General features: G+C 39.7%; 3 protein-coding genes across 20 annotated transcripts in view; 2 read left to right on the top strand and 1 right to left on the bottom strand.

The window, feature by feature from the left end:
• The window catches only part of dock7 (dedicator of cytokinesis 7), a 66916-nt gene extending 65022 nt beyond the window's left edge, over window positions 1-1894 (top strand). For all 15 annotated transcript variants that reach the window (XM_086089815.1, XM_086089814.1, XM_086089813.1 and 12 more), the window contains one exon: window positions 603-1894. In XM_086089815.1, the coding sequence (XP_085945941.1) occupies window positions 603-645 (43 nt within the window). In that variant the 3' untranslated portion in view covers window positions 646-1894. The remainder of the gene's footprint in view (window positions 1-602) is intronic.
• Window positions 684-10951, bottom strand: usp1 (ubiquitin specific peptidase 1). Of its 2 annotated transcripts, none has more exons than XM_086089818.1 (9): window positions 10676-10951; window positions 10264-10439; window positions 9924-10071; window positions 6972-7073; window positions 6736-6905; window positions 5191-5858; window positions 4961-5119; window positions 4348-4549; window positions 684-3787 (listed from the first exon to the last, which is right to left on the bottom strand). In XM_086089818.1, exons 2-9 carry the CDS (start codon window positions 10398-10400, stop codon window positions 3118-3120), a joined length of 2256 nt encoding a protein of 751 aa, XP_085945944.1. In that variant the 5' UTR covers window positions 10401-10439; window positions 10676-10951; the 3' UTR covers window positions 684-3117. The 2 variants fall into 2 exon arrangements, with proteins under 2 accessions (XP_085945944.1, XP_085945945.1); XM_086089819.1 differs by having other exon boundaries at window positions 9924-10068; window positions 10676-10950.
• A 996-nt stretch (window positions 10952-11947) lies between these two features.
• Window positions 11948-26453, top strand: part of kank4 (KN motif and ankyrin repeat domains 4) — a 77642-nt gene continuing 63136 nt past the window's right edge. For 2 of the 3 annotated variants that reach the window (XM_086089658.1, XM_086089655.1), the window contains exon 1: window positions 11948-12009. The gene's annotated coding sequence lies outside the window, so the exon portion shown is untranslated. Of the gene's footprint in view, window positions 12010-13444; window positions 13683-26453 lie in introns of those variants that run through there. The other variant, XM_086089656.1, reaches the window with a different exon arrangement.

Raw genomic sequence — 26453 nt, 5'->3', positions numbered from 1 at the left:
TGCTAAGTTTACATTTTACAGCCATATTATCCTGGCGTCCACTATAATAAATGAAAACCTGAGATAACCCCCCCCCCCCCTCCAAAAAAAATAAATTATGTGGGGAAAAAGTCAATCTTGGGGGGGTCATGCTAGAAAATCCACAAAAGGTGGTTAACAATTGTGCACCTTCAAATGGGGCATGGCCTCGCGATTGACATCATCAACATGGCCAGTCAGTCTGTGCAGCCTTTTGTCCTTGTTTCATTTTGTATTTTTGAATTTTTGTCCCGTTGAACTGCTGAAAACAAATTTTGCTCACACACAGAATTTAAAGTTGGGATGCTCGTAAGTCAAGGTACCACTGTATGTTTAAAGATTAATAAAATAAAATCTTGACAAATCTATTTGAAATGAGTAAATCCATTATTTTAGGGAGTCTTCCTAATATGCATCTCACATATGCCAATAAAACTAACAATATGAGGAAAAAGCTGCCTGTGACCAAATCACTTTGCCCTCCCTCACTGTGTCTCATTGACTTCACCAACGCACCACAGCATTCATGACCTTTTTTGTTGTTGTTTCTGAAAATATCAACTTGTCCTCCCTCTCATTTCCAGAGATTCTTTCAGCAGATTGAGTCTTCGCAAAATTGACATTTGAAGATGGCGAGAGTACATACACACAAAGCGACACCAGAAGATGCAATATTAATTTATTCTTGACTGTAAATAGCAGCGTGTTCAGAATGGGTCACAGTGTTTGTTACTGAAAAAGGCTTCAAGTGTTCCAACTTGGTACGTCATTCCAGTGTCTTAACATGTTTACACAACTCAGTCAGCAGGATGAACAAGTGGATTGGATTTTAAAGAGACACCTTGACCTCTTCCATTTGGGGAACACTTTCTTTAGAGGCTGCGTTGGTATAATGTAAGCCTTTTCTCGAGAGGTACGAGAAACTCGGCTCGCTGTGAGCTCGCAAGCAACCGGTACCAGAAATGTTCACATCCCGTTATTGGTTCCAAAAAGTGCCAAAAAACTTTTTACGCCAAATTCAACTAAAACATTTCTAACGTCAAGGTGTCTTTTTAATCATGTGTTAAAAAAAATATATATATTTAATTGTGTGCACTTTTTTTGTTTTTGTTTCTGGTGTAGCAATTCACAACTTGAAAGATAAGGTTATGTGGGAGAACTGGTGGGAAAAAAACATGACATTTGAAAGAAAAAAATACAAAGTTATCATATTGCTTTATCACATTTTTGTTAAAACAACATTTTAAAGTTAGGTACTGAAAATGTATAATTTTATGTAGTTGTTTTGTTAATTTTAAATATTTTACTAAATAAATATTTTAATGTTCAGGTCTATGCTTGTAATCAATTTGTGCTTCTGATTAAGAATGTAGATGAGTAAGTCATTGCTGTATTTTGATTGTGTGTATGTATGTATGTATGTATGTATGTACATTGCCTTGCAAAAATATTAGCCCCCCCCCCCCCCTTGAACTTTTTTTTACCTTTAACAAAGATGTAAAATTTATTTTTTGTGAAGAATCAACATCAAGTGGGACTCAATAGTCAAGTGGAAAGGAATTTGATATTTTATTTTTTACAAATAACTAAAAAGTACAGTGTGTAAATTTGTTCACCCCGTTTTCTCTCAGTGCAGTCAACTGTTTTTTTTGTTTCAGAAATTACCTGATGATTTCTGAATGAGGCAATGTTGACCCAAATGACTGATGATTCCACCTGTGTGTAATCTAAACTCATTGTAAATGCACCAGCTCTGTGATGGTTTCAGAGGTCATATATATTGGGGAGCAAAAAGCATCATGAAGGAGAACTTTAAATCAGGATTAGAATCTAAAAAGATTTCACAAGCATTAAAGCACGACCACTGCAAACCTAAGACCTGCCCGTCGTCCCTCTGAACTTTCAGCCCAAATAAGGAGTACACTGATAAGAGATGCCGCCAAAAGGACCATTATTTCTTTGGATGAACTGCACAGATCCACAGCTAGTGTAAGGTGGGGGAATCTGTCCAAAGGACAACTATTAGTGGGTGTATATTAGTGCTGTCAAAGTTAAAGCGTTAATTAATCACAAAAAATGAGCGCATTAATCATGTATTAACGCAGATTAATCACACTATTAATTTTGACCGCAGATGATCCTTTAGCTGACAGTGGATGGTTACGATAAAAGTAGCACTGGTTTTGTTTGAGCAATAAACCATTAAATGTTTGTATATGACATTCAAAATATTTGTTCATGTCAAACTATTAGGGTCATTTTTTCCACCATTTTAAATTACGCAAGTCATTAACTGATTAGAAAAAGAGGAGCTGTGCAGTGGATCAAAAAATGTTGAAGATGTCCTCATAACATTAAATGTAAAAAAATAAATACATAACAGGTGCTCTTTAAATTTGGCAGGCAAAAAATGTTGATGAAAAAGCCTTTATATTAAGTGATTAATCAAAATTCTAAAATGTGAATAATCTGATTAAAAAATTTAATCTAGTGTGTATACTATCAAAGTGGAAATTTGATTTCATGACCGATTTATACTGGTCCACTTCAGATCGGTACAGATTAATTTGAAAACCAAACCTTCAGATGTGATCGTTGTTCAAATTTATTTTAGAACCGGTTATTCGCATTTGTGCAAAAACATTAATTCACAACTTGGTTTATTTTGATAACGAAAACAAAACAGCTTTGAGAACTAGATTCCCTGTAACTACAACAGAGTGGCTTGCTATTGCTTTATGAATGGGTATGTGCCTGAAAATTGAACAGAACACTTGAAGTGATTGTAGAAATAAGTACAGCACTTTAAAGTAGCCCCCCCCCACCACCACCACCACACGATGACCAAAAAAAACAACTTGAGATCCAAGCATCTTAAAAGTCCAACAAAAGTACTTTCCGATAATAAAATAAAAACACAAAAAAAAAGTTAATCCTGGCACAAATCTGTTTCCAAACTAAATCTTTGAGGGGATTTTGCTGTCAATGTTTGAAGATACTTAAAAACTATTAATCAGGTTCTATTAAGTAAGACATCCACAACATGTCTTTGTTCCATTTATAGTACATCTTGGGGTAGAAGACAGACCGTGGGTTTCGTCAATGTACCATCTTGTGTATTCTCTTATAAAAAAGCAAGTAGGGTGTTGAAGAGGAGCAGGTCTGAGAGGAGCAGGCTCGGAGGAAGTCTTCCTCCTTGAACAAATGCACTTCCGAATCATCGAAGAGCAGCCATTTGCCTTCGTACTGGAGCAGGTTGTTTAAAGCCTGCTGTTCCAAGGCCGCCTCTTCCTCACGGGAAATTGCCCCGTGCTCCTCTTGAGGCTCCGCCTCTTTTTTATACTCAGCTTCTGCATTTCGTTTGAGAGTTTTTCTCTGCTCGTCAGCCGCCCTCTCATCGTGCTCGACACCCGTCTGACTGCGCTGACCTCCCAAGAGTCCGCCGCCCGGGCACTTCTTACTTCCTGGTTTGCCGCAAGCAGAACTCTCATGTAATTCACCGTCATTGCAGTCACGCGTTTCTTCTTGGGACTCCTGTTGCTGCTCCCTTTCACTCAGCCAGAACTTGGCATCTTTCAAGCCACTCATGCGGACGTAGGCGGTGTAGTGGCCGCTGCTGATGGACACGCCGCTGTGCATGACCACGGCAAAGAGCTCGTAGTGGTGGCCCTTGCTGGACGAGCAGGGCGTGCACCACTCGTCCAGAGACAAGGTCAAGGGCGTTTGCAAGGGCGTGTTCACCTTGGACAGACCGCTGTACGGGTCCATTCTAGACAGAGGGAATAAACACGTATGAGAGATGAGGCTCAAAGCTACGGAGGACCAAAACTATCCAAAATTGAAAATAAATAAATAAAAAGAAAAAGAAAATTACCAAAAAATAAAAGTGAAAATAAAAACGGATATAAAAATATAATTCAAGCATTAAATTACTATTTAATAACATTAAATTCCATAAAAATATTTATTTTTTTATGTCGAAAAAAATACTAAATATAGAAATAGAATAAATATCAATCAATATATAAAAATGTTGTAGATTTGGGTATGACTAAACATTTAATGAGGTTATTTTAATATTTTATACAAAAAGTCTGACCATGCCTGCAGGGTTCACAAACTTTTGAGCAGCACTGTATACATGTATATATATGTATGTATACATATATATATAGATATATACACACACATATAAATACATACATATATATACATACATACATATATATATATACATACATATATATAAATACATATATACATATTGACAGTTTTGGTCTTTCATACAAAGCAAGGAAGGTATTGATCGGTGAAATCACGGTGACTCACTCCAAACTGCTGGCGGAGAACCGTTTCAAGTGAATGGTGACCACTTCAGGAGTTTTGTCAAACAGAAGACTCCTCTCTGCCTCGGCGTAATGGTGACACGTGTCACAGAAGTACTTGTCCTCTCCGGCGATGCGCTCCACCGACGCAAACTGCGCAATGGCCCATTTCAGGGTCTTCTCCTCCGGTTTGGGGTATGGAGAAACTGGAGAGACAACATTTTGGTTTCATGTTTTTGCTTATGAGGTGATTATTTGTTGACTGAAGAAAAAACAGCTCAGTCTTCTGACCGGTGCAGTAGTAATGAACAAATGAGGCTTCTTGAAGCTCTTGTGATATTTGATGACTCCTCTAGATGGCACTCTTGGTTTAAATATGCAGTGGAAATTTAAGCAATTTCCATTGCACTTGCCTTTATCTTCAAACCAAGAAAACCATCTACAGCAGTCAAAAAATATCGCATGTGCTTCATGAAACTTCATTTGTCCATCGCTTCGGTGCAGATGTCTTTATGCACCACCGTACAAATTTAGGTTATAGGTTGCTGTTCTGTTTCAGATCCCGCTCAATGAAACGAAGGTTTATTCGTACTGAAACAGCAGTGGCTCCACCTAACCTGAAGAGAGGTCCTCCGGGCTGGCGGGTTGCTCCTCCAGCACGGGGACACTGATGTCCTGGAAGTCCTCTTGCCTCTCAGTGAAGCTTTCGCACTCCAGGCAACGAGTCCGTAGAACCAGCTGGCCATGGAACAAGCGCTCCATCAGGTCTAAACCGTCTGAAAAGACAGAAGCACAAACATTTATTGATGATACGTTCAGGTGTACTTGACAATCATTGACGTCATACCTTGATGAAGTGGCGCGTTTGGAATCGTGAGCCCCTCACATTTCTTCTCATCTTCAGTTTGACCTTCGTCAGCGCCATCGTTCTCTTGCTCCCTTTTGATTGAGCTTTTGGCAAACGTAGACGTGAGCTTCCCGACGGTGCGAAACATGGACATGATGCTCAGCTGTTTCCCAGCAGGCCTTATCCAGCCCAGTATACTGCTTTTATTTTTCCCATCAGCCTCTTTGAATGTTTTCTCATCACCACTGCTCCCTTCTTCCTCCTCCTCTTTCTGTTCCGCTTCCTTTGGCTCCACCATCTCTCCAGCTTTGTCCTCAGAGTTATCGACAGTCTTGTCACGGGACAACTTAATTTTGGAGCGGGTGACAGGTGCGCTCAACAAGTGCTCCTCCTGCGCACATTTTCCAGACTTGGGCTTCTTTTTGGTATTTCCTATCTCAGTATCACTTTTCCTTTTCCCAGTCACTTGGCCATCCTCGTCAGCGCCCCTTTGGGATTCTGACACTGAATTGCTGATATGTTCCACTTGGATGTCTCCAGTCACATTGTCCTCCTGCTTTTGCTCCTTCCTGATGCTGTTGCAGGCCTCCTGGATGTATCCCAGGATGTACTGCAGAACCTCTTGGGCATCATGTTGAAGATAGCCTTCATACATGGGGTTCAGTCGCCTACAAGACAGAAAGAATGTTAAAAAGAAAAAAAAAAGCTCTGCTGTGAGTGAAACTTACTTTGAAATATGATCATGAATCTCAAATATTCAAGTTTCTTGTATCTATTCATTTTCTACCACTTGTCCTCATTAACTCATTTACTCCCAAAAACATATCAATAAATATGTTCTATTTTAAATGTTTTAAGTGTCCCAAAGACGTATGTTATGTTTTTTTATGCTGGAGCATACAGAAGGCTTTGATGCAGCTTCTCAACTGCAGAGAACGGTTGAAGAAATGGTAGTTAATACAAAAACGGCCAGCAGGTGGGAGCAGAGCATAGGAAATGAACCAGGGCCATGTTGAAAAAAGATGATTTACCCACAGTTCTAAACAGATTTGTGTATAATGATGAAACTTAGCTATATTCTAAAGCTAACTGGTGCAAAACGGAAATAGAAATATATTTTTTTCCTGATGCAAGAAGAGACTCTAATCTTTCTTTTGGTAGGTTCCATGTTTTTATAGCAATAGAACACAATATTCTGTGGGCCTTGCAAAATCAGTCAAAATCCAGTAAACGGGAGTGGAGGGGATTGCTTCAGTGAAAATGGCTGGGAGTGAATGAGTTAAGCTTGCAAATGAGACAGCCTATCCAAGCTGACTTTAGGTGAGAGGCAGGGTACACCCTGGATTGGTTGCAAGCCAACCAGACATTTTCTTTCAATAATAAAATGAAAGCCAAGCCAGCAAAATCAAACAAAGCTTCTTCTCCAAATATGCATTCACCCAATTTGTGCTATTATATACATAAAATAACCCAGTTGATTATAACGCTTCCTTGAAAGCAAAATTTTGACTCCTCCAGCTGAGTATTTTCAACAAAGGTACCTACCTGAGTGTGTTCAGAACTTTACGAGGCGACGTGTCGAGCTCTCGCCCACTGAAGCTGTCTGCGTTGATCAGAAAGTTGGACTGCAGCTGCTCAACGGACCTTATCAAACCGTGGAAGTTCTCCAGGAGCTCAAACTGTGCCAGTAAGGACTTGGCAGTGTCCCCTGTGGGCTATAAATCAAATGAAATGAAGGTTAAAAACAATGTTCTATGTTACTGGAAGACAAGTGTGCTAACCTCTTCACATTGTTTTGTTTCTTCAGTGGGTTTCGCGGTCCTTTTTGACAACTTGCATAAGGACTTGATGCCTTCTTTTAAGCCTGGACAGTAGTAGAGCACCTGAGGGAACAATCACACGTTTACATGTCACCTTCACTTTCACAATGCATTTTCATACCAGGTCAGGATTGAAATATGTTAAAAATATTGTAGCACCTGTGGCATCATTTATAAATGTGTGTTTGCGCACAAGCTGAGAATTTTTTTGCACATAAAAGACTTAAGAAAGTGTGCCCTCTTCCTTGTAAAAGTCCAACTCCACCTGAAACGTTGTGCCCTCAACATGCCCACATTCAACCATTTTCTACACTTTACTCTCACTTTATCACTTGGCTCTCAACGAAGGCATTCCCATTTTTTCTGTGCTCCCCTCCTGCTTTTATCGTCTCTGCTTGCTGACTTTGGTATTGTGCAGTGTGTTTGGCTAAACTTTCATCCCTCTTCCCTCTTGCTGCATTTTTATCCAAAATCATGGAATTGGTCAGCTGGTCCCTCAGCGACATCATTTTTCGACGAGGGAAGCTGGGAAGGGAGAACCTGTTTGTCCAGACAGAATGTCTGCTGCTGGGTATGACATGGATTCCTAGAAAAAGTGAAGGATGGTATGAATGTCGATTATTTCCGTGGAGGATGTGGAAGATCTGATAACAGCTGTTTAGAGCTGGCTGTTTCCTGATTTATCAGAAAGTTCAGAAGATGCGTTCATGCAGCTTTATTGGAATTGGGCCGGCCATGATGGGTTTTGGGTTTGATGGGTTGTGGCAGGGGGTCAACACAGACTCACGCGACGAGTGACCCCAATCGCAGGTTGAATGCGACTTCTGAGACACAATGCAAAATTGCAAATTGGATATGAACTTGGGGAATCAAAAAATGTATCACCAATTCGGCCAATTGAGCCCCATTGAGATCTCCAGTGAAAGCCTCGAGACTGACTGAATTATTCTCAGCGTGTTCCCAAAACAACCCTTCTTTTGGATTATTTCTCCTGAATGTTGATGCTGCCAGAATCTGGAGTCTCCCTTATCTCCCTCACCATCCTCTGTGCTTTTAAGTTCCTGTTTAGGAGCCAGCGAGGTTGTCTCCATGGTAATGAGACCATGTGTTTTCTCATGCCGGCTGGGACCAATGACACAGACTTACATACACACACTCACTCATAGAGATCCTGACGTCACATGACTTTCTCTGAACACACCCTCCTGCGGAAGGAAATTATTGGCGCAGCGTTAATGGGCTACAATGTCGTGGAGGGCGAAAACTAGTGTTTATCCGTCAACTTTCCGCCCAAGAGCATTGACAGTCACTTTGATGAAAAGGATGAATTTGCTCCCAAAATCATATAAATGTTCTATTTTAAATGTGTTAAGTGTCCCAAAGACGTATTTATACGTATTCTTATGTTTTTTTTATGCTAGAGCATACAGAAGCCTTTGATGCAGCTTCTCAACTGCAGAGAACGGTTGAAGAAATTGTAGTTATTACAAAAACGGCTAGCAGGTGGCAGCAGAGCAAAAATAAATCAACCATGGCCATGTTGAAAAAAAAGCTCATTTACTCACTCACAGTTCTAAATGGATTTGTGAGTAATTATGAAACTTAGCTTCATTCTAATGCAAAGTGCTGCAAAACAGAAACAGAGAGAAATATACTTTTTTTCCTGATGAAAGAAGAGACTCTAATCTTTCATTTGGTAGCTTCCATGTTTTTATAGCAATAGAACACAATAGTCTGTGGGCCTCGCAAAATCTGTCAAAATCCAGTCAAACAGACGAGAGCGAAGGGTATTGCTTCAGTGAAAATGGCTGGGAGTGATAGAGTTAACATGGAATTCCCCACTCTCTTACACCGGTGAGTGCTTTCAAATCTGATTATACAAAGGCTTTACAAGTTTGTACAATCCGGATTTATTTCCCTTTTATGTGTGGTCAAAATGCCATCGAAGTTAGCAGTTTCACGCAAGTCTTTTATACGTAAGCAACTTAGCAGCTGCTAAATCGGCCGCGGCCGCCGTCATTTGTACCGTAAAAAGTCCTCTTTATGGTGTTGTTCAGTTATTAAATTGAACCGTGTAATAATAATAATCTATTAAACCTCAGCAGCACAAATGAACGAAACTGATTATTTCCCCACCATTTTGTGTGTGGTAACAGTTAGCATCTGCTGACTGAGCCACCATGTACAAAGTGCAACATTGGCTACGCATTGGTTCCTCTTTTGGTAGCCTGGAGCATGCTCAATTATTATTTTTTTGGCCTCTTCCTGTTGTGACAGCTGGTCCATAACAGCTGTCAATCATTGTTAAAGTGTGGCGTTTGCCATTTACTCAAATGGCAGATGTGTTTTCTATCATGCCAAAATGGCCATTTTGGGACCCGTGACGTCAACGTCAGGATCTCTATTACGCCATACACAACCCTATTATCATTTGTTGGCTTCCCCTCCCCAACACTTCTCCTGTTTGGGCAATCAGTCAGGCAATACATTCTGTCTCCTCCTCTTTTTTTTATGTCTATATGTTTTATGTTGAACAGGCTGTAACTTTATTCAATTGCGTTGCACCTCATGGTACAGTAACAATAAAGCTATTCTGATTCTGTTTGTCCTTTTTAGCATTGCGGGGAGGTGGAAGTTAACCCAGATGCCAAAAACAGACTACAACATGGATTGGTACAAGAATGGACACAAAGTTACAGCTGCAGCGACACTTACTGATTTTCATTTGACTGTGCTATATTTATGGCCTACAGGTGTTTTTCCCAACAAATATTTAACAGTAATTATGACTTTTCTACTGCGCCTGTGAAGTTTCGTATTAAAGACTATGACGGGTTACGTCACCGCTGCAGGAAAAGAACTCCGCCATGATGTACAGAGGATTCTTTGTATTACTGAAAAATGGCAATTCACCTGTAATATGCTGTTCAAATAGCAGGTGTTGCCACAGTTGCTGAACCCCACAAATGGCAACAAGTCCTCTCTCTTCTCCCATGACAGCGGGGGGTCATCTGGCGAGCTTGGTCGTGGAGGTGGAGCAGGTACTACCTGATCACAGCTGCTGAGCAAACACACAAATAAATAAGATTAACGTCATGAGAACAAGGATAGATTATTTTCACTAGTGTGATCTTGGTTTTCCTTAACCCAAATTGAGGTTACGAGATGGCACAGCAACAACTAAATCAATTAAAATGAAAAAGGCTTAACTCTCTATTTGTCATAAGAACATAAGACACATATGTACACTGACTTAGCATCATCTGCTTGAGGTTGAGAGAAATCCAGAGCTCGTTTAGTTTCCTTCTTCTGGAAGAACCTCAGTGACAGTTTGCTCCTCTTGATGGGGCTCCCCAGCGAGGCCACATGTTCGCCCTGCAGACCTGGCATCTTCACACTTCACAAGCCTTTCTCTTCAAAGAGCTGCAACTTGTGGCAAAAGGGAAAAACGTTATGTCGTTTGAATGGGCTACTACATCAAAGTTTCAAACACAAACTCCAGGGCGCACATGACTACGTCTAAACTAGGGTGCAAATACATAGTAGCTGTATCAAAGAAAAGCGACGGTTCTATAAGTAAAGCCATCAAAGCAAGTTGCAGACCACGAAGAAATTACACAACCACTGTTGGTTCTAACCCTTACGTACAAAGTGACAACACTTACTGTCATTTCGGTTGTCGATTGTTTTTATTGCAAAAAAAGCACAGAACATCGCCGACAAAACTGGATCACTCAAATCCGTGGGGAGAGAAGTTTTTCGCAGCTTCACTTCAAGTAATCGAACTCCAAATCAGTAACAAACTCACACTCGTTCAATCATAAAGCACTCCAGATTTAATCCAAATGCATTTTAAGGTAGTTTTCAATTAAAACCCCAATTTTAATCGACGCTGCACAAGCACTTGGCGCTTTTTCCTCCACTGTACGGAACAGTGACAGCTGCATTGCCGGTGTACTTCCACCCTCCAATCAAACGTTGATTTATATTTAAGATAAATCTGTCGACTGTGATAGTACCTCGAATAAAAATTAGAACTCTCATTGTTGACTCCAACGCATGAAAATGTAAAATAACATGAACATTTGTCTACATTTCATCTGGCGTTTAGAGTAGACACCAACATCATGTTTAGGCCCACCGGATCGGTTGGAAGCCATTTTTGTAGTCTTCAATTTACTTTGGTATAAACGGAAATACATTAATAACGAAAGTTTAAAAAAAATCTGGAGCCCAAAATAGATCAGGTATCAAACAAAATATTCCGTTTTGGCTTGGCATGGAATGATGACGTAATAAACTGCAGTCTAAGTTGTGTGGCTCCCATTAAATCCTGGACGGAAGTACATTAATAACGAAAGAAAAAAATAAATAAATAAATACATTTAAAATAAGGTGTGACTTGTCTGGTGCCATCTGGAGCCAAAAATAAATCTGGTATCAAACGAAATATTCTGTTTTGGCTTGATGACGTAATAAAACTGCTTGTATGGCTTCCATTAAAGCCTGCAAATGGCGCTGTGGTAGAAAGTTAATGCATAAATGTTAATTTTCCGCAAAAAATCTTCACAAATCCGAACAACTTGTTGTTTAAAGGTGTGACAAGACCACAAAAAAATTGCTTTTTAAAAGTTACGTTACTACGCCTCTCAAGTTTAATACTAAAAGGAAATAAAATGGTGAAACAAATGTAATCCAGAAAGAGCTCTGTGTTGTTCATCTGGCTTGTATGTAGCACAGCTAATGGTGGTAAATGATCCACCTTATAAATAAATAAATACATAAATAAATAAATACATAAATAGCCCTGTCATCCTTGCGTTTCGAAATGAAACGATACAAGCTATTCCCCAATGAACGCTTTAAAAATCAATGTCCCCTATTAGCCAGCAAGGGGCACTCTTGTCAATGACACCGTCCCGCCGTCCAATCGTCCACAGTCACTGGAGCATCTCCACATCTGACAGTCAGTCCGAGCTACCTGCACACGATTTGCACGGTAAGATACTATTCACGTTTTCTTGGCCTTGTGTTTTTAAACCAAAAGGGAAACACTGTAGAATTGCTTCCATGCGAGCGGTTCAATTTAATCAGGTGTGATGTTCTAAATAAGACGAGGATGGAGAATAGTTGTTTACCGAAGATGTTCGCATTACTTTAATGCGGTAGGAGGAAAACAAATAAAGAATGCATGGTATTTAATATCTCACGTGCATATCAGTGCGATGATTGCTTCTACTGCTGCGGCTGCTGCTGCTGCAGAGTGGCTTCGTGGACATCAGCAACTACATGCATCGAAGGACTAGTAGCAGCTGCCAGCTACCTTAACCCGCTCTCAGCGTCTGACTTAGTCACCCAGTGATGTTGTAATAGTGATACTACTGGGTGAATTGCACTATTAAGGAGGTGCCATGCCTCTCGTGGGGATGTAACGTGGTGGTAATAACAAACAGAGCTACTACTTGCTTGCATCATCATCATCATCATTTTATCTCTTGATTCGGGGCTAGTGCAATGATTGGTTTCAACAGAAAGTAAGGCTACGTGCATCTCATATAGTGTATCATAATACATTTGTTTTATATACTGCATAACTGAATTATATATGTTTTTAAAAATTAGTAATGCATAGTAATTTGAAGGTCAGTAGGTGTTTTAACAAGGAAGGTCACTTACTTCCAACTAGACCATGATGCATATTTCACAAGCGGTGAAAGCAAACCACTGAAAGAATCTCATTTTGGCCATTACATACAAACTGTCCAACAGTGAGTGCACACATTTTAATTTTGTGGCCACCTGCAGGTATTTCCCTTCCCAAGAGAGTCAAACCTCCAACCTGGGCTACTAACGATGAGCAATGCCAATGCACTGTGTAGTAGAGTTGGACTTTATCAAGGCAGGCTTTGTCTCAAAAAGCAGGGACTCACATTGGCTGCAGGAGCAGAGGTGGGAGGGTTGACAGTTCAAAAGCCTTGTGCTCCATTATATGAAAAATACCCCCCTTTATTCTCCACCCACAATGTTTCCCAACAGGGCAAGAGGGGTTGAAATGAAGGCATGTTGAGCGATAGGCAGAAGTGCACTCCAAGAATGTTGCATTTCATTACATGCTACAGTTCACTGGCAGCATGCCACCTGTTTTTATTCAACTATTCTGCAAATAACACCCACTTCCCTTATATGTAGATGTTAACAGGAGCAGAAGGTTTTTAAGGATTTCTTGATACAATCTCATTAAACTCAGTTGTACCTGTATGTGTGTGGCCAAAATCAAATTTTGGCCTGCACACTTACTACTTTGCTCTCTGTGCATAGTTTGAAGTAGCTGAGAGACTCCCGTGTGATGCAGGCTGAAGAGGTGGGTGTATCCACTCAGCCGCGTTGATGTTAGGAAGCCGTAACCCTTCCATCCTACTCAGTCTGCCCTCGACTCTCGCTGCTATCCTGTTTCTCTCAGTCTGCCTGCCTGTCTGCACTCCAGTGGAGTTTCACTTACCACTGTTCATCAGCACCAAGGATACAGTCACACGAACACACATGCGGACACACTGCTCTCCTCGTGGGCACGCTTTTGCAAACAATTACTGTGGGAAGAGCTAGAAAGTGAGAATATAGCACTGCTGAGGCTCCATTATTTTCCAAAGGATTTCAAAAAAACAAGCTGCAGAGGTAAGGGAAGATCAAATGTCATTCATGTTGTTTTTTCTATTGTTCACTCAGTTCTTTTCTTTCTCAGTTGTTGATGTAGTTCATTGTAACATTTTTATCCAATGTACTGCTCTATTCTTGCTTGTTGTTGCATTCTCTTTTCCTCAATTTTATTCACTTGCTTCATGCTGTCTTCTACGATATATTTTATGTACCAGTGTCAAAGCATTTTATTTTAAAGACTTTCTTGTGCCTTTTTATGGCACCGTATTTGTATCCCCCAAGCCCACATTTTAGTTTATATCGACCAAAACCCACACATTTGGGTTCTTTCTCCCGCAGTGTGTTGAAGCTCTTCTTTTGCTTGGCTATTTATTTGTTTTGTTTGTTGTTGTTTTTGTGGATTTATTTGAGCCTATGTACGGTCTTTCATTCTTGTTCATTCTATTTGTCTTTCATGTATCATGCTATGCCAGGTGATATACTTCCAAAGCTTGTCGTTATCTGTGCCAGTTTTGAGTAAAGTTACCTGCTGGCTTGACTAATGTCTTCCAGCTGGTGCCTAACACGAGCACATGTGCGCGCAGTTACAGTACACACATTTGAGAAAGTAGGCCTATTCTAATCAGATACGAGGTGGAAAAATTGCAGGAATGGGTTTAGAATGATAATATGGGCACTCAGAGATCTGCATTCATTCACTCTGCATCACTGCTTTGCCTGCATTCTCTCTCTCTCTCTCTCAATTTACAATCTCTCTGCCTTTCCCTATCTCTGCTCTCTCAGCGTGTGCATGTATTCACAGTCAGCCTTGGTCACTACTCTGCATGTCTGCCACACAGAATCGGGCACGGTTGGTTGGCAAACCACAGCTAGACAACATTAAAAAGATCTATCTATCTATCTATCTATCCATCCATCCATCCATCCATCCATCCATCCATCCATCCATCCATCCATCTATCTATCTATCTATCTATCTATCTATCTATCTATCTATCTATCTATCTATCTATCTATCTGTCCGCCTGTCCGTCCGTCCGTCCAGCTTGTCTTCTTTGATGCTGATGATGCTGATATACCAGGTGTACCGGAACCCCAATGGTTAATAGTTGTAGATGTCAAAGGGCACGGTGTTAGTCGTACACATATTGTCATTTGCAACATGTTTCCCTCACATTTGTGCCGAGTCGGTCGCTCTGTGTGAACATACGCGTTTGTGTGTCAGTATGATTTCCTGGGAGGTGCTGAGAGGTGATTCATTCTAGCTCAGAGGCTCATAACTTTTAGAGGCCTTGTTGTAGTGACGCAATGATGTGTGATTTTCAGAGTGACACTGACAGAAGTATCTGTAAGATGTGACAGGGAATCATACGCCCACGGTTTTCTTTTAATGACCATCTGATGTGTAAGTTATATTGTCCAGACTCTCTGCTGATTTGTGCTGGAATTGAACAAAATTCAGGTCTTCCACCTGCTGTGTGTGCCACAATGTAATTCGTAATAACTCTACCTTCGTCAAATGTAATGGATGTCAAAACTGGTGCCGTTTTCGTCAATGTTCGGGGCTTACCAGAACGAGCCAATGGACTGTTCGCCCTGGTTAATGCCACAAGCGCATTGACTATCGGAACCGGTTGAACGATACTATCGCTAATAGATGCTCCAAATGTAATTCTACATCTCATGATACAAAGCATCTATTCGATTGTATTTAATCCAATTCCGTTCATATATCGAAAATAGTATGTAAATAGAGGTAAAGAACATTTTGTGTGTAACTCAAATTATACATTAAAACGGACGTTCGTAACTCAAAATTACACTGTACTGAATATCATTTGGGTTGAACTGAATCTCATTAATCGTGAATTAGGTCATATAATTTTTCCTGTTCTTAGAGGATAGACAATGTAAGTTACGTAGAAAAGATTTTGCATCCCAATCTGGATGTCCATGCACCTGCAAGTAATGTATGCATGCACACACTCGTTCCCCCCCGAAATGACCACCTTACATGCTTGAAACACACCTAATGTATCATGAGCTTGTGTTGTGTATTGTAATGCGTTCTTTCTAAAGTGGGGTTTCTATCCAATTGTTTTGAATATTTTATGCAAATTTACTGAAAACGCGCAAAACGGACATGCAACTTATGCCTGTTTCCATCTGTTCTTCTTTTGCAAATATTGAGAGGGGACTCCGCCGCTGTAGGTGGCGGTATACAGTACACCATAGAGATGTGATCCACCAGTAATTTAAAAGAAGAAGAAGAACAGGAAACGACTGCGCCGTGCGATGCCGTCGTATGAGCTTGCTTTTGTAATTTCTGATCAATTGTAGCATTTCTTTGCTGTTTTCAATCAAAAATTGCGTTAATATTCAAAACGATTTCTGTTTTGTCGTGCCCTCAAACATACTTTACTTTATCGTCTGACATTGCTTTGTGACTACAAACTAGTGCTGTCAAAGCTAAATCGTTAACTAATTAAAGGTGCATTGTGCAGTTATAAAGGTAATATTAAAGATTTTTCTACTTCATTCATACTCCACCAAATACCCAGATGAGTACGAAGAGCCCTTACTGTTTTACTCTGACTGTATCTATCAGCTTTTATCTTCCCTTTATAGTAGTGTGCGGACCCTCACACGCCACCGTTTCTGTGGGCAGGGGGGGGGGGGGCGAGTTTTTCTTACCTCATTTGAAGTCATGTCTTCCTTTGTCAACTGTGGCTGTCGCTTTAAGATTATGCATGTACTCGCACGCGCACCATGAACGAGCCTAACACAGATGTTGCAGTTACGCTTTGGGCCGGAGGTGGCAGTCGCGAGTAAAAAAGTGACAAACTGCACAATGATTCTTTAATTAATCACAAAAAATTATCGCATTAATCCTGCTGGCAGTAGATGGTTACGTACAAAGGTAGCACAGGTTGTGTTTGAGCAATAAGCATAACTACATGCATTAAAGTAAAGCATTTAATAAATGTTTGCGTATGACATTCAGAATATTTGTTCATGTAAAAATATTAGGGTCATTTTAAATTATGCAAGTAATTAACTGATTAGAAAAAGAGGAGGATGAGCGTGTGTAGTGGATCAAAAATTTTGAAGACATTCTCAAAACATTAAATGTCGAAAAAATGAACACAGGTGGTGTTCTTTCAATTTGGCAGGCAAAAAATGTTGATAAAAAAAGCCTTGTTAATTAAGTGATTAATCACGATTAAGCAAAATTCTAAGATGTGATTAATCTGATTGAAAATTTAATCGTTTGACATCTTTACCACAAACATACGACGTGTGACGTAATATTTGGTCAAAACTTGCGAAGTGTATCCGGTCTTGGCAGCGTTTATTGGCAAAACCTGTTTCCATAGCCAAAATTTGCATCTTCCTTTTTTCAATACGCTTCAAAATCCACCCCCTCCAAGCGTAAAAAACGTTTTTGCGATTTTTCAGTTTTATTTTTGCATTTCTTGAAAATTCCAATAAAAATAGGTGGATGGAAACCCCACTTATGACTTACTTAAACATAAACATAAACATTGTAGTGTGTGTGTGTGTGTGTGTGTGTGTGTGTGTGTGTGTGTGTGTGTGTGTGTGTGGGTGTGTGTGTGTGTGTGTGTGTGTGTGTGTGCATGCGTGCATGCATGTGAAAGATAATTTAATTAGTGGCATTCTGGCGGCATTCTGCAGCTCAAATTCGCCATACAATGATGTCATGGGGCTCTCTGAATCAAAATAATTTTGTTGGTCAACGCCATGTGTTTGTATACACGTGCGTGTTAAGTCAGTACGATCGCTTGAGGGCAATCGAAGTGAGAATTGTTATGCTATTATTACGCCTCCTTGTTGATGCATGGAGACAGAATGGGGGGACAGAACGTTCCGCCGCTAAGCCGCCACTGGAGGTAGTCACTGGCAGTAATCATCTCAATTGTGCTTGACAAAGAGCCCTGCAGAGCTACACGAGTTTGACTCACTAGGATTTATTTTGGGTTGGTTCATCTCCACAGTATTTAGAGTTATTAAAAGTGATGTTCTTTCATCAAACAAGTGGTGGAGGCTGTCTAAGGAGCTTAGGGCTTCTAAAGTGCTTCTGTAGGAGGAAGAGGGACTCCCTAAAATCTCTTTCTGTCAGTCAAAGAACATCCAAACCCCTCACTGAGAACACACAGATTACAGCTGGGATTTAACACACTCACACACATACACACACATGTAGACACACACACACTTGTCACCCGAATGGAGGCCCAGGGATAGGAGTGCTAATCGAAGTTTGTCAACACACCTTTTGTCAGCTATGCTTTCAACTCTCTTTTGCCACATGTCGGTGTCCTAAAGCTACAGGTGGATCACTTCCAATCTATACAAGCAATTGTGTTGCTATTGATCCAGTAACTATATGCTCTGTAAAACATTGCCGAGCGGTCATAATAAGCTATTAATGCGGTGCATGCCCAAGCCCTTCAATAAAATCATTGAAAATATTTATCTGTCAGTGTCGTTTATTACACAATACCTTAGTTCTACTGCTTTGGTCTTAAATTCCTGTGTAATTTGTCCTGTTTTCCTCACGTAAAGCTGAAAAGCCGACAGCTTGTTTCGCGCATGCACAATAAGAAATCAAGTTATATTAGTTCTGAGGTTGTTTCTGTACGCACTTTTTTTGAATGGCAAAAGAAAAGCTGTCAGTAAAGCAGCATTGACAACACGCATGCAATGTTTATTTTTTTTAATGTTTTTTAAAAAAAAATGTTTGATTTCTTTTTTTCTTTTTTTTTTAGTGGTTAGCAATTATGCCTCATAGCTGAGAGGTGCCATTTTGTGATCAGCCTACTGTGATTAGTTTGCATGTAACTCTACCTGTGCTTGCATATGTAATTGTTCCTGGTTTTCTGCCTGTAGCCGTTTCTCAATTGGCATTCTTATCCATTCTTACGTTTTTGTTGTGAAACGTCATTAGTCGCAGCTCAAATACTGTACGCACAGGATACGCGGATGTTGTTCTTGTCAGCTTGTCATGCCATCCTTACTGAAATGAGCACAAAAGTCTGTTGCTCATTTTAAATTAACAAATAAGTCATTTTAATTGCTAGAATTCGCTTTGTTGGATAAAGAAGAACTAGCTCAAGGACATATGTTGGCTGGTACTTTGTAGTAACATTGAAGTTAGCAAGCATGCAAATGATTACATTGATGTATGTAGATTATAACCCAAAAATAGATGCAAATATTTACTTACACTAGGCCATGAGTCATTTTTCTGAGGTTATGCCCCCCTAGAACTAAGGTTTCGTCTCAAATGGGAAAGAAAATGCATGAATCTAATCAATAGTTAATTGCACACTGGAAATTTCCCTTTTGGGGTTAATGAGAGCTTGAACATATGACCTGAATTTGTTTGCATCTTTCTTCTTTCTGTGTCAAGATACAGTTTTATTATGCCAAAATGACTGCTCCAAAAAAAAAAAAAAAAGGTAACAACAATGTTCATGGAAACTTGGACTTTTGCAAATTTGCACTAATATATGCATACGTTACACACATACGTCAAGAGGTCAATATTAATGCTCCATCATCCTCTGATATTATTGACTAAATGCAGACGATCATTTTGCCCACCCATCACCAACAATTCACAAGCTTGTTGTAGTGGTGGTGGATCCCGCCCATTTTTTGGACAGTAGCCAGGCACTGCTGATGTGGTTGCCAAAGTAGGCAGATTTTCATCCTTGTTCTGAAAGCACAATTGCGATTAAAGCACTGTCAGCAGGCCAAGAACTATTCACAGCATGATCTAGCTACACCAAAGTGCATTGAACTTCTGTACTGTGGGATGAATTAATTTGAACCTATTAAACCACAGGCTAGCATTGACCCCATGTGTCCTTCTATCCATGTGTAACGATGATGCACAAATGGCCTTTTAATTCATTGAGGACTCCACACTGTTGTGAGCAGCTTGCAATATAAAACAACATGATGAAACTTTTAGCTTTTAACAAGTGAAATTGAATGTTTCATACCAGGAGTTGTGACCACCAGGCAGTGGACCAGTATTGGTCCGCTCACAGAGACTTGAACAAAACATATTTTATTGCTCATGAGTCAGAAAGAAGTTTTATTTTGAAAATCGAGTGCATCCATCTGTTCTCATCTCGGTCATATGATACGGGGGGAAAAGTAAGTCCATAAGCTGCCAAATAATGAGACAAAAAGAGGCTACAACTCGCAAGAAAAATAAAGCGGTATTTAAGAAACAATGTTGGCAATCCTATTTAAGGTGTGGGTTTATTGCTAGTTACCAGTTAATATGTCGCGACAGGCTAGCAAATGGGGCAATAAAGCCATTAAAACGGCTTCGGTACATGGAGCCCAAGCACCCAGCATAAAAAGACAAGTCTTTGGAGTTTAAAAAATATATGTATTATTGACTATACAGTAAAAAAGGTTACACATAATAATACAAGCAACATTAACAAGTCGATAAATCTTAAACTACCTGAGAAACTTATGACATGTTATCAGGTAGCAGCAGCAAATGGTGTAAAGTACATTAGCAAAGAAAATATGTAAATACTGCATAAATAGAACAGTGCAACATTAATTTTGTCCAATAACACACAAGTACTGACTTGAAGGCACGCACAACACTAGATTCTAAAGTGGGGCAACCGTTAAGTTTAGAATGAGGGTTACTCTCAGAAATGGTGGTCCTCCCTTGGCTATTAATGGTGACACAGTCAATATTTTTGCCCTTTAAAATCAATCACCAGATTTGACGGGTTACAATATTGCACGTGTAATGCAGAAATAATATAAACAACTGAGATTTGAGCCATTTGCGTGTGCATGTATTTTGGGCAAGAAAAACAACACGAAAAACAGCGTGTTTGTGACATGCCGACCCCCCCATGTAAACAAGAGCCCTTTATACACTTAAATTGCATCCATTTCAAAAACTTGTTAACTTAACAATAAACTGACAGAATGAAATTACAACTCAATTCCGATTACACAAGTTCAACGGTGTCCATAATGTGACAATACGTTGTCCCCCCCAAAAAAAACTGTTACGTTTGTCTCATTCTGAGTTCTCGAGTTACTGTACCTGCGATGATTTTGAACTGTACTTAATGTTACGTTTCCGCTGGAACTACTTTAGAAACTAGAACCGGAAGTTAATTTGTTTGTTTCACTTTAAAATGAAGTCAACATGTTTAATCATTTTTTGTGTTTGCCTGTTCCGCAACAAGCGCGTAGTTTATGTATCAAGAGTGGTGTCCAGTTTTATTGAAAGCGACCACACAATAAAATAGATGGAGGCGTGAATCAGCAAGATTTGAAAGGCAGCTGCAGGTATTTCATATTTTGCAAAGCCAACAGCTGATCAGATGATAGTGTCCACCGTGATCCTCGTAAGCAACGACCGTACATGAAAGCCATTGCTTCCGTCTGTTCACCATTCAGCGCTACTCTTCTTTATATTTACAGTATGTTCCTGCAGTTCAAGTTTTGTAAAAATCGCATGCATTGTTTTGGTCTGCATTGATATCATGGCAAGTTAGGGGTACTACTTTTAGTTGAGACTTTGCAGACGTTGATTTGTATCTTGCATGAACTGTACATGTACAGTTGTTTCGGGATGCAAAACTGATTTGCTTCCTGAGGTGACCATGTTGATTTTGAAACTTTTTCTTGTTATGTTTGGAAGCAAAAAGTGCTGTATACTGTGCCTGCGTATTGCACATGCTTGCCAATATGTGCTGTACTTTATGTGTATTGACTATTGATAGTTTTGGTAAGTTGTACTAGTTTTTCACCTATGTATGAAGGTAGTGAAGCTGTTGAAGTGTAATTTTTTAAATGTATTATTTGTAACAACTGTAACATTGAGTAGACCGCAGCAATCAGAAATCTCTTGCAAACAAAGGGCTGAGTTTTTATTTATTCATAGCACAGTGCCGGAAGGTTTGATTTAAAGCATGCAGTATATCATTTTAACTGGTATTGCCCAAGTTCCTGATTTCTGAGAAACCCATAAGCTCCGTTACTGCTTGCTAATTTGTCCTGCTGCAGAAAGTGAGTTGGGCCACGTGCCAAAGAGACTCATAGAAGATAGCAACGACCCGAGGCCCCATCCACATCCATCCAGCTTCCTTTTTAAAAGTCAGCACAGACTATTCCACTTTGTGCTCCACTATTCAGGCATTATCCAAATGAACACTTTCTTCACCTTTTACTTTATAGTATTGAGTAATGAAAAAGGTTACGTGTTAGTGTGAAAGTATAGATTTGAATTGGTAAAAGTCTACTTTTGTTCTGTAACCAAATATACACATTACAAGACTTTGCAATGGTTATATTTAATCATTTGTGAAAATATTGATGGGTCTAATAAATGTATTTTTTTATTAATATTATTTTAAACATGTTAAAATATTGCAGCTCGAAAAACATCACAAAACCGGACATTTCTCAAGAAGCAACAGTGAGAAACAATAGCTTGGTCCATCCTTACATTGTCTCCCTATGTTGTATCCTAAAACATTTCTTAATGGGTTCCTGGCATTGACAGGCAGGAAAAAACAGTGCGTTTGGAGAGGAGCAGAGAGAGCTGAAGGGAAAATGGGACTTCCTTAATGGTACCGTCTCCTTTAAATGCAGCCTTTTAATTGGCTGGCGCAAGGAGGGAGGAAAGTCCTGCTTGAGAGTCGATGGAAGTGGCCGCTCCCTGCTGGGGAAGCTTGAGTGTGGGTTTGTGTGTGCGTGTGGTCTTGTTTTTGTTACATAGTGGGGCCAACATTTCGGGACTTCACAGAGTTGTGGGGCCCACCCATCCATGTGGGCCCATTTTGCTGGGCCCCACATGTTTAGACCTATTTTTTGAGGGTCAAGACATGGTTTTAGAGTTTAGGTTTAAATTGGGTTAAGGTTGAGGTTAGGGTAAGGAATAGGGGTAGGCAATCATTTGTGATGGTTGGGGTTAGGGGAAGGGGCTAGGAAATGCATTATGTCAATGAGATGGCCCCACAAAGATAGTCAAACAAACCTGTGTGTGCGTGTACGTGCGTGTGCGGGTGTGTGTGTGGGGGGGGGGGGTGCGGGGGTGTGCGCGCGTGTTTGTATGTGTGTGGGTGTGTGTGGGTGTGTGTGTGTGCATGTGCGGAAGTGTTTGTGGTAGAATGGTGTCTGTTCTGTACGGAAATAACCTTTGGCTTTCTTAGTGTGTGTTTAAATGGTGCCATCGACCAATGTCTGCAAGCCTTTCTGCACATTTTACAAAGGTGGTCAACTAAATCTGTCTTCCTAGTGTATGAACACATGCCCCATGTTGACCTCAGTATTTTTTCATTGCATCTCATTATACTAAAAGAGATTACTTTGGAGATGGATTTGAATTTGGGACAAAGATCTTCCCTTAGAATTTCTTAGATTACAGGATTACATTTACAACCGACACATTTGTCAACGTTAATAGAATAAATACAACCCTGAAAAACATATTTGAACATGTAAGAAAGCTGACAGAGAGACAAGGTCGAATTTGATCATGACTTGAATTGTGGACGCGGAGGTGAATGTGTAGAATATCTCCCGAGAGGTTTCTTGACACTTTAATCTTTGTAAAATGTTGGTCGGTGCAAAGAGGAAATAACTACAAAGTTACAACTCTGTTTCCACTACAAAGCTATGTTTCTCTCTCTTTCCAGTTTTTTAAAAAGTATACTTGACATTCAGTAAACGGCATATTTGAATTATTGTATGTGTGGAAATATAGACTTCTCAAAGCAGAATTTATACTACTAAAAGTTTGACTGCTGTCAAATGAGCTCTAATGTAAGAGCAGAGTTAAAAAGCCCTACTAGCCTAAATACAGTATTCTGATTAATATTGTGTCTGTAGAACATGAATTAAGCATTTCCATCCATCTTAGGTGGCCCTTTTGCTACTTGCTGTCAACTGAAAATGATATCACAGTTGTTCAGGGCTCATCTTGTGAACATCACATAACCAAACTCAGAGAACAGGTGAACCGTGATTGGTCATTCCTGGAGCCTTGAGCCACTGTGATGTCATTTTCAGGATCTCACGATATCCAGACATTACAGTATAGATAAATATCACGAAATGAACCTCATGATGCGATACTTATCACAATATTGTGGTGAAGTTGACGATAAAAATATGCTCACGATACTGTATAAAAACTCACAATATTGTAAAAAGAAAAAAAAAGAAGAAGCTTGTATTGAAAAAAACAACACAATATTGTGACTGTTCATAATAACAGCAGACGGAGAAATAGGCTTGGCCATGTCATTGTCATGTGGTCAGAATGTTGTGTTTGGCTGAAGCAGGCCGAAAGTAATGTTTGTGGGGGGTTTTGATGGAGAAAAATATTTGCTGGTATGACGGATTTGTAAAGAGTAATAGCTTCCGCACTCCTCAGTGACCAAAACATTACTAATTAAAATTAAACTGCACTAATAAACTAACCTCCAGAGGGTTCTAGAACTCCCCAATAGAAAACAACATTGCCTTTTTAACAAATGTGCTGCTTTTAATATCGTGACATGACGACAACGATATTGTGGCAATTTTAATATTGCCGTTATCGTTACATCTCAAATTTTCTGTCAACAGCAAGTAGCAAAATGGCATGAGATTGATACAAATGTGTGGATTTTGATGCTTAATTCATATTCCACAAATGCAATATTAATCAGAATACCATCTTTAGACTACTAGTGGGGGTGCAAAAGATACAACGGTGTATTAATAAATATTATTTTTTTCAAAGATGGGTAAATTTGCTACTTAATAAAGTTGAAAATTTGCAACTTTATAAAGTAGCAAATTTGTGAGGAAAAACTCAATACAAATACAAATTGCGTAGCAATAGTCTAATGTGAGGATTCGTTAGTGGTTAATAGGACACTGTTTATAACATGAAAAGGCAGGATGAAGACGGATTCATTCTTAATTTTAAACTTTACTCGTCATACACGGCAGCTAGAGCGACAACACTTCCTGATCCCCTATTAGCTGACTAACACTAACCAATCAGAAGCTAGCATACTATAGGTAAATGCTAGTGAATGACGGAGAGCAGCAGATTCGACACACCAACTCAGCTACTTGTACAAAAAAATACCAACTTGTGTAAATTTGGGAAACATAAATGTACAGTAAATACACATTTTAACAAATTAACTTAAATACTTGATCCATAGAATGTGGACCTTCACAAAGCGAGGCGTCTTTGTCGCTGGCCCTGCCCAATGATTCAAAGAGCAAATGCTTAACATCATGTGGTTAAAGTCATTACTATCTCCTTATTTAAAAACCTGACCTAAAAGTATTGGCACAAACATCCGAGTAGTATGCTACTTGTATTTCGCGTAAGTTTTTTTCCTTGAAAATTTGCCACTTTATAAACTCGCAAATTTACGAGTTTTTTTCTCAAAAATTTGCCACTTTGCCACAAGTTTTTTTCTTGGAATATTACCACCACCCTCTAACAACATATATTTATATGTGGCCCTAGTACGCCGTCATAGTAAGAACATATTATTGTAAATATTTTTTTTCTTGACTTCCCTTTTTATATGGCAACTCTGTTTTTCCCCTCCTAAAAGTTTAATGTACCCCATCACACACTCACTTGTGTTACTCAGTTTTTACCTTTCTAGTGGTTCCCAGGGGTGAAGCACACTTTAGAGTTGTTAGAAGTAGAGTGCAACACAGGTAGAGATGAAACAAAGGTTAAAAAAGAAAAGAAAAGAAAGAACACTGTCATGTTATCACTAGTGAAATTTGTCACTATCTGTGTGCAGGTGTGCGTGCGTGCCTGCGTGTGTGCCTGCGTGCGTGTGTGTGTGTGTGCGTGTACATGGAGGACTGTGCTCAAATCCCGTTTGATGTTTTTACTTTCAAACAAACCTCTGAGATAGCTCACACTAATGGCTCGCATGAAACTCAGGAATGTAGATCTGCTCATGAATAACATGCACGCACGTGAATCGCATCCACACACTTGCTCTACAATCAGCAGTACATGGTGTGTGTGTGGGGGGGGTGTGCGTGTATGTATGTCTGGAGCAGAATGTTGAGCCTCAGTGGAGTTGCTGCCCTTTCAGAGTTTAGCGATCCTTTCAGCTACTCAACCTGCAAGTGTGGTTGGTTGCACTTTGTACTTTCTCGCATTTGCTTGGAGTTTCCTGACCACCAGGGACTTACATAGCACATTTTTGTACTTTAGCCATGTGCCCAATGTTTTCTATTATTGTACAAACATACACACTTGTGGTCTGTTTCAGTCAGATTTCTCTGCTGATGCTTGTAGGATGAATACGGGCCCAGTCCAACTGTGCGCAAATAATCCCTGCACACCAACCCTTAGAAAAGATCAAAGTATTTACAACACCAACGGTTTCTATCACATCTTCGCTGAAATAATTTTTGCTTGAATTGTCTATTGACCTGCAAAAACAACAGTCTGTCATTGCCATGGCAACCAAAGATCACTGGGTCTGTAATATTCAAATGCCTTATGCCTGTGCAATACACAATGTATGCTAAGAAAAATATTACATAATGATTTATCATTAAAAATATTTAACAATTTAACCATGCAGTTAGGGTCGTGAACTGAAAAGCTATTTCTACATATTAGTGGGTGTTTTCAAGTACTTATGTGCAAATTACAGCAAAGACTCCTAGATTCCAAAAGGAGAATAAGTGGCATTTAAGGGGGGGGGGATGTCTCACTGTGACAAT

Source organism: Leptonotus elevatus, chromosome 11, assembly GCF_054856555.1.
Source record: "Leptonotus elevatus isolate MCC_2025b chromosome 11, RoL_Lele_1.0, whole genome shotgun sequence".
Classification (NCBI taxonomy): domain Eukaryota; kingdom Metazoa; phylum Chordata; class Actinopteri; order Syngnathiformes; family Syngnathidae; genus Leptonotus; species Leptonotus elevatus.
Note: the sequence above shows the minus strand (reverse complement) of the source record. Positions and strands in the feature narration are given on the sequence as shown.

Excerpts from the sequence above, each read along its gene's own strand:
- usp1 (XM_086089818.1), bottom strand. The coding sequence starts at position 10,400 with ATGCCAGGTCTGCAGGGCGAACATGTGGCCTCGCTGGGGAGCCCCATC. Across the intron at positions 6,906-6,971 it reads AAACAAAACAATGTGAAGAG|CCCACAGGGGACACTGCCAA; the intron begins GTTAGCACACTT and ends TTTGATTTATAG. Across the intron at positions 4,550-4,960 it reads CCCGGAGGACCTCTCTTCAG|TTTCTCCATACCCCAAACCG; the intron begins GTTAGGTGGAGC and ends TTGTCTCTCCAG.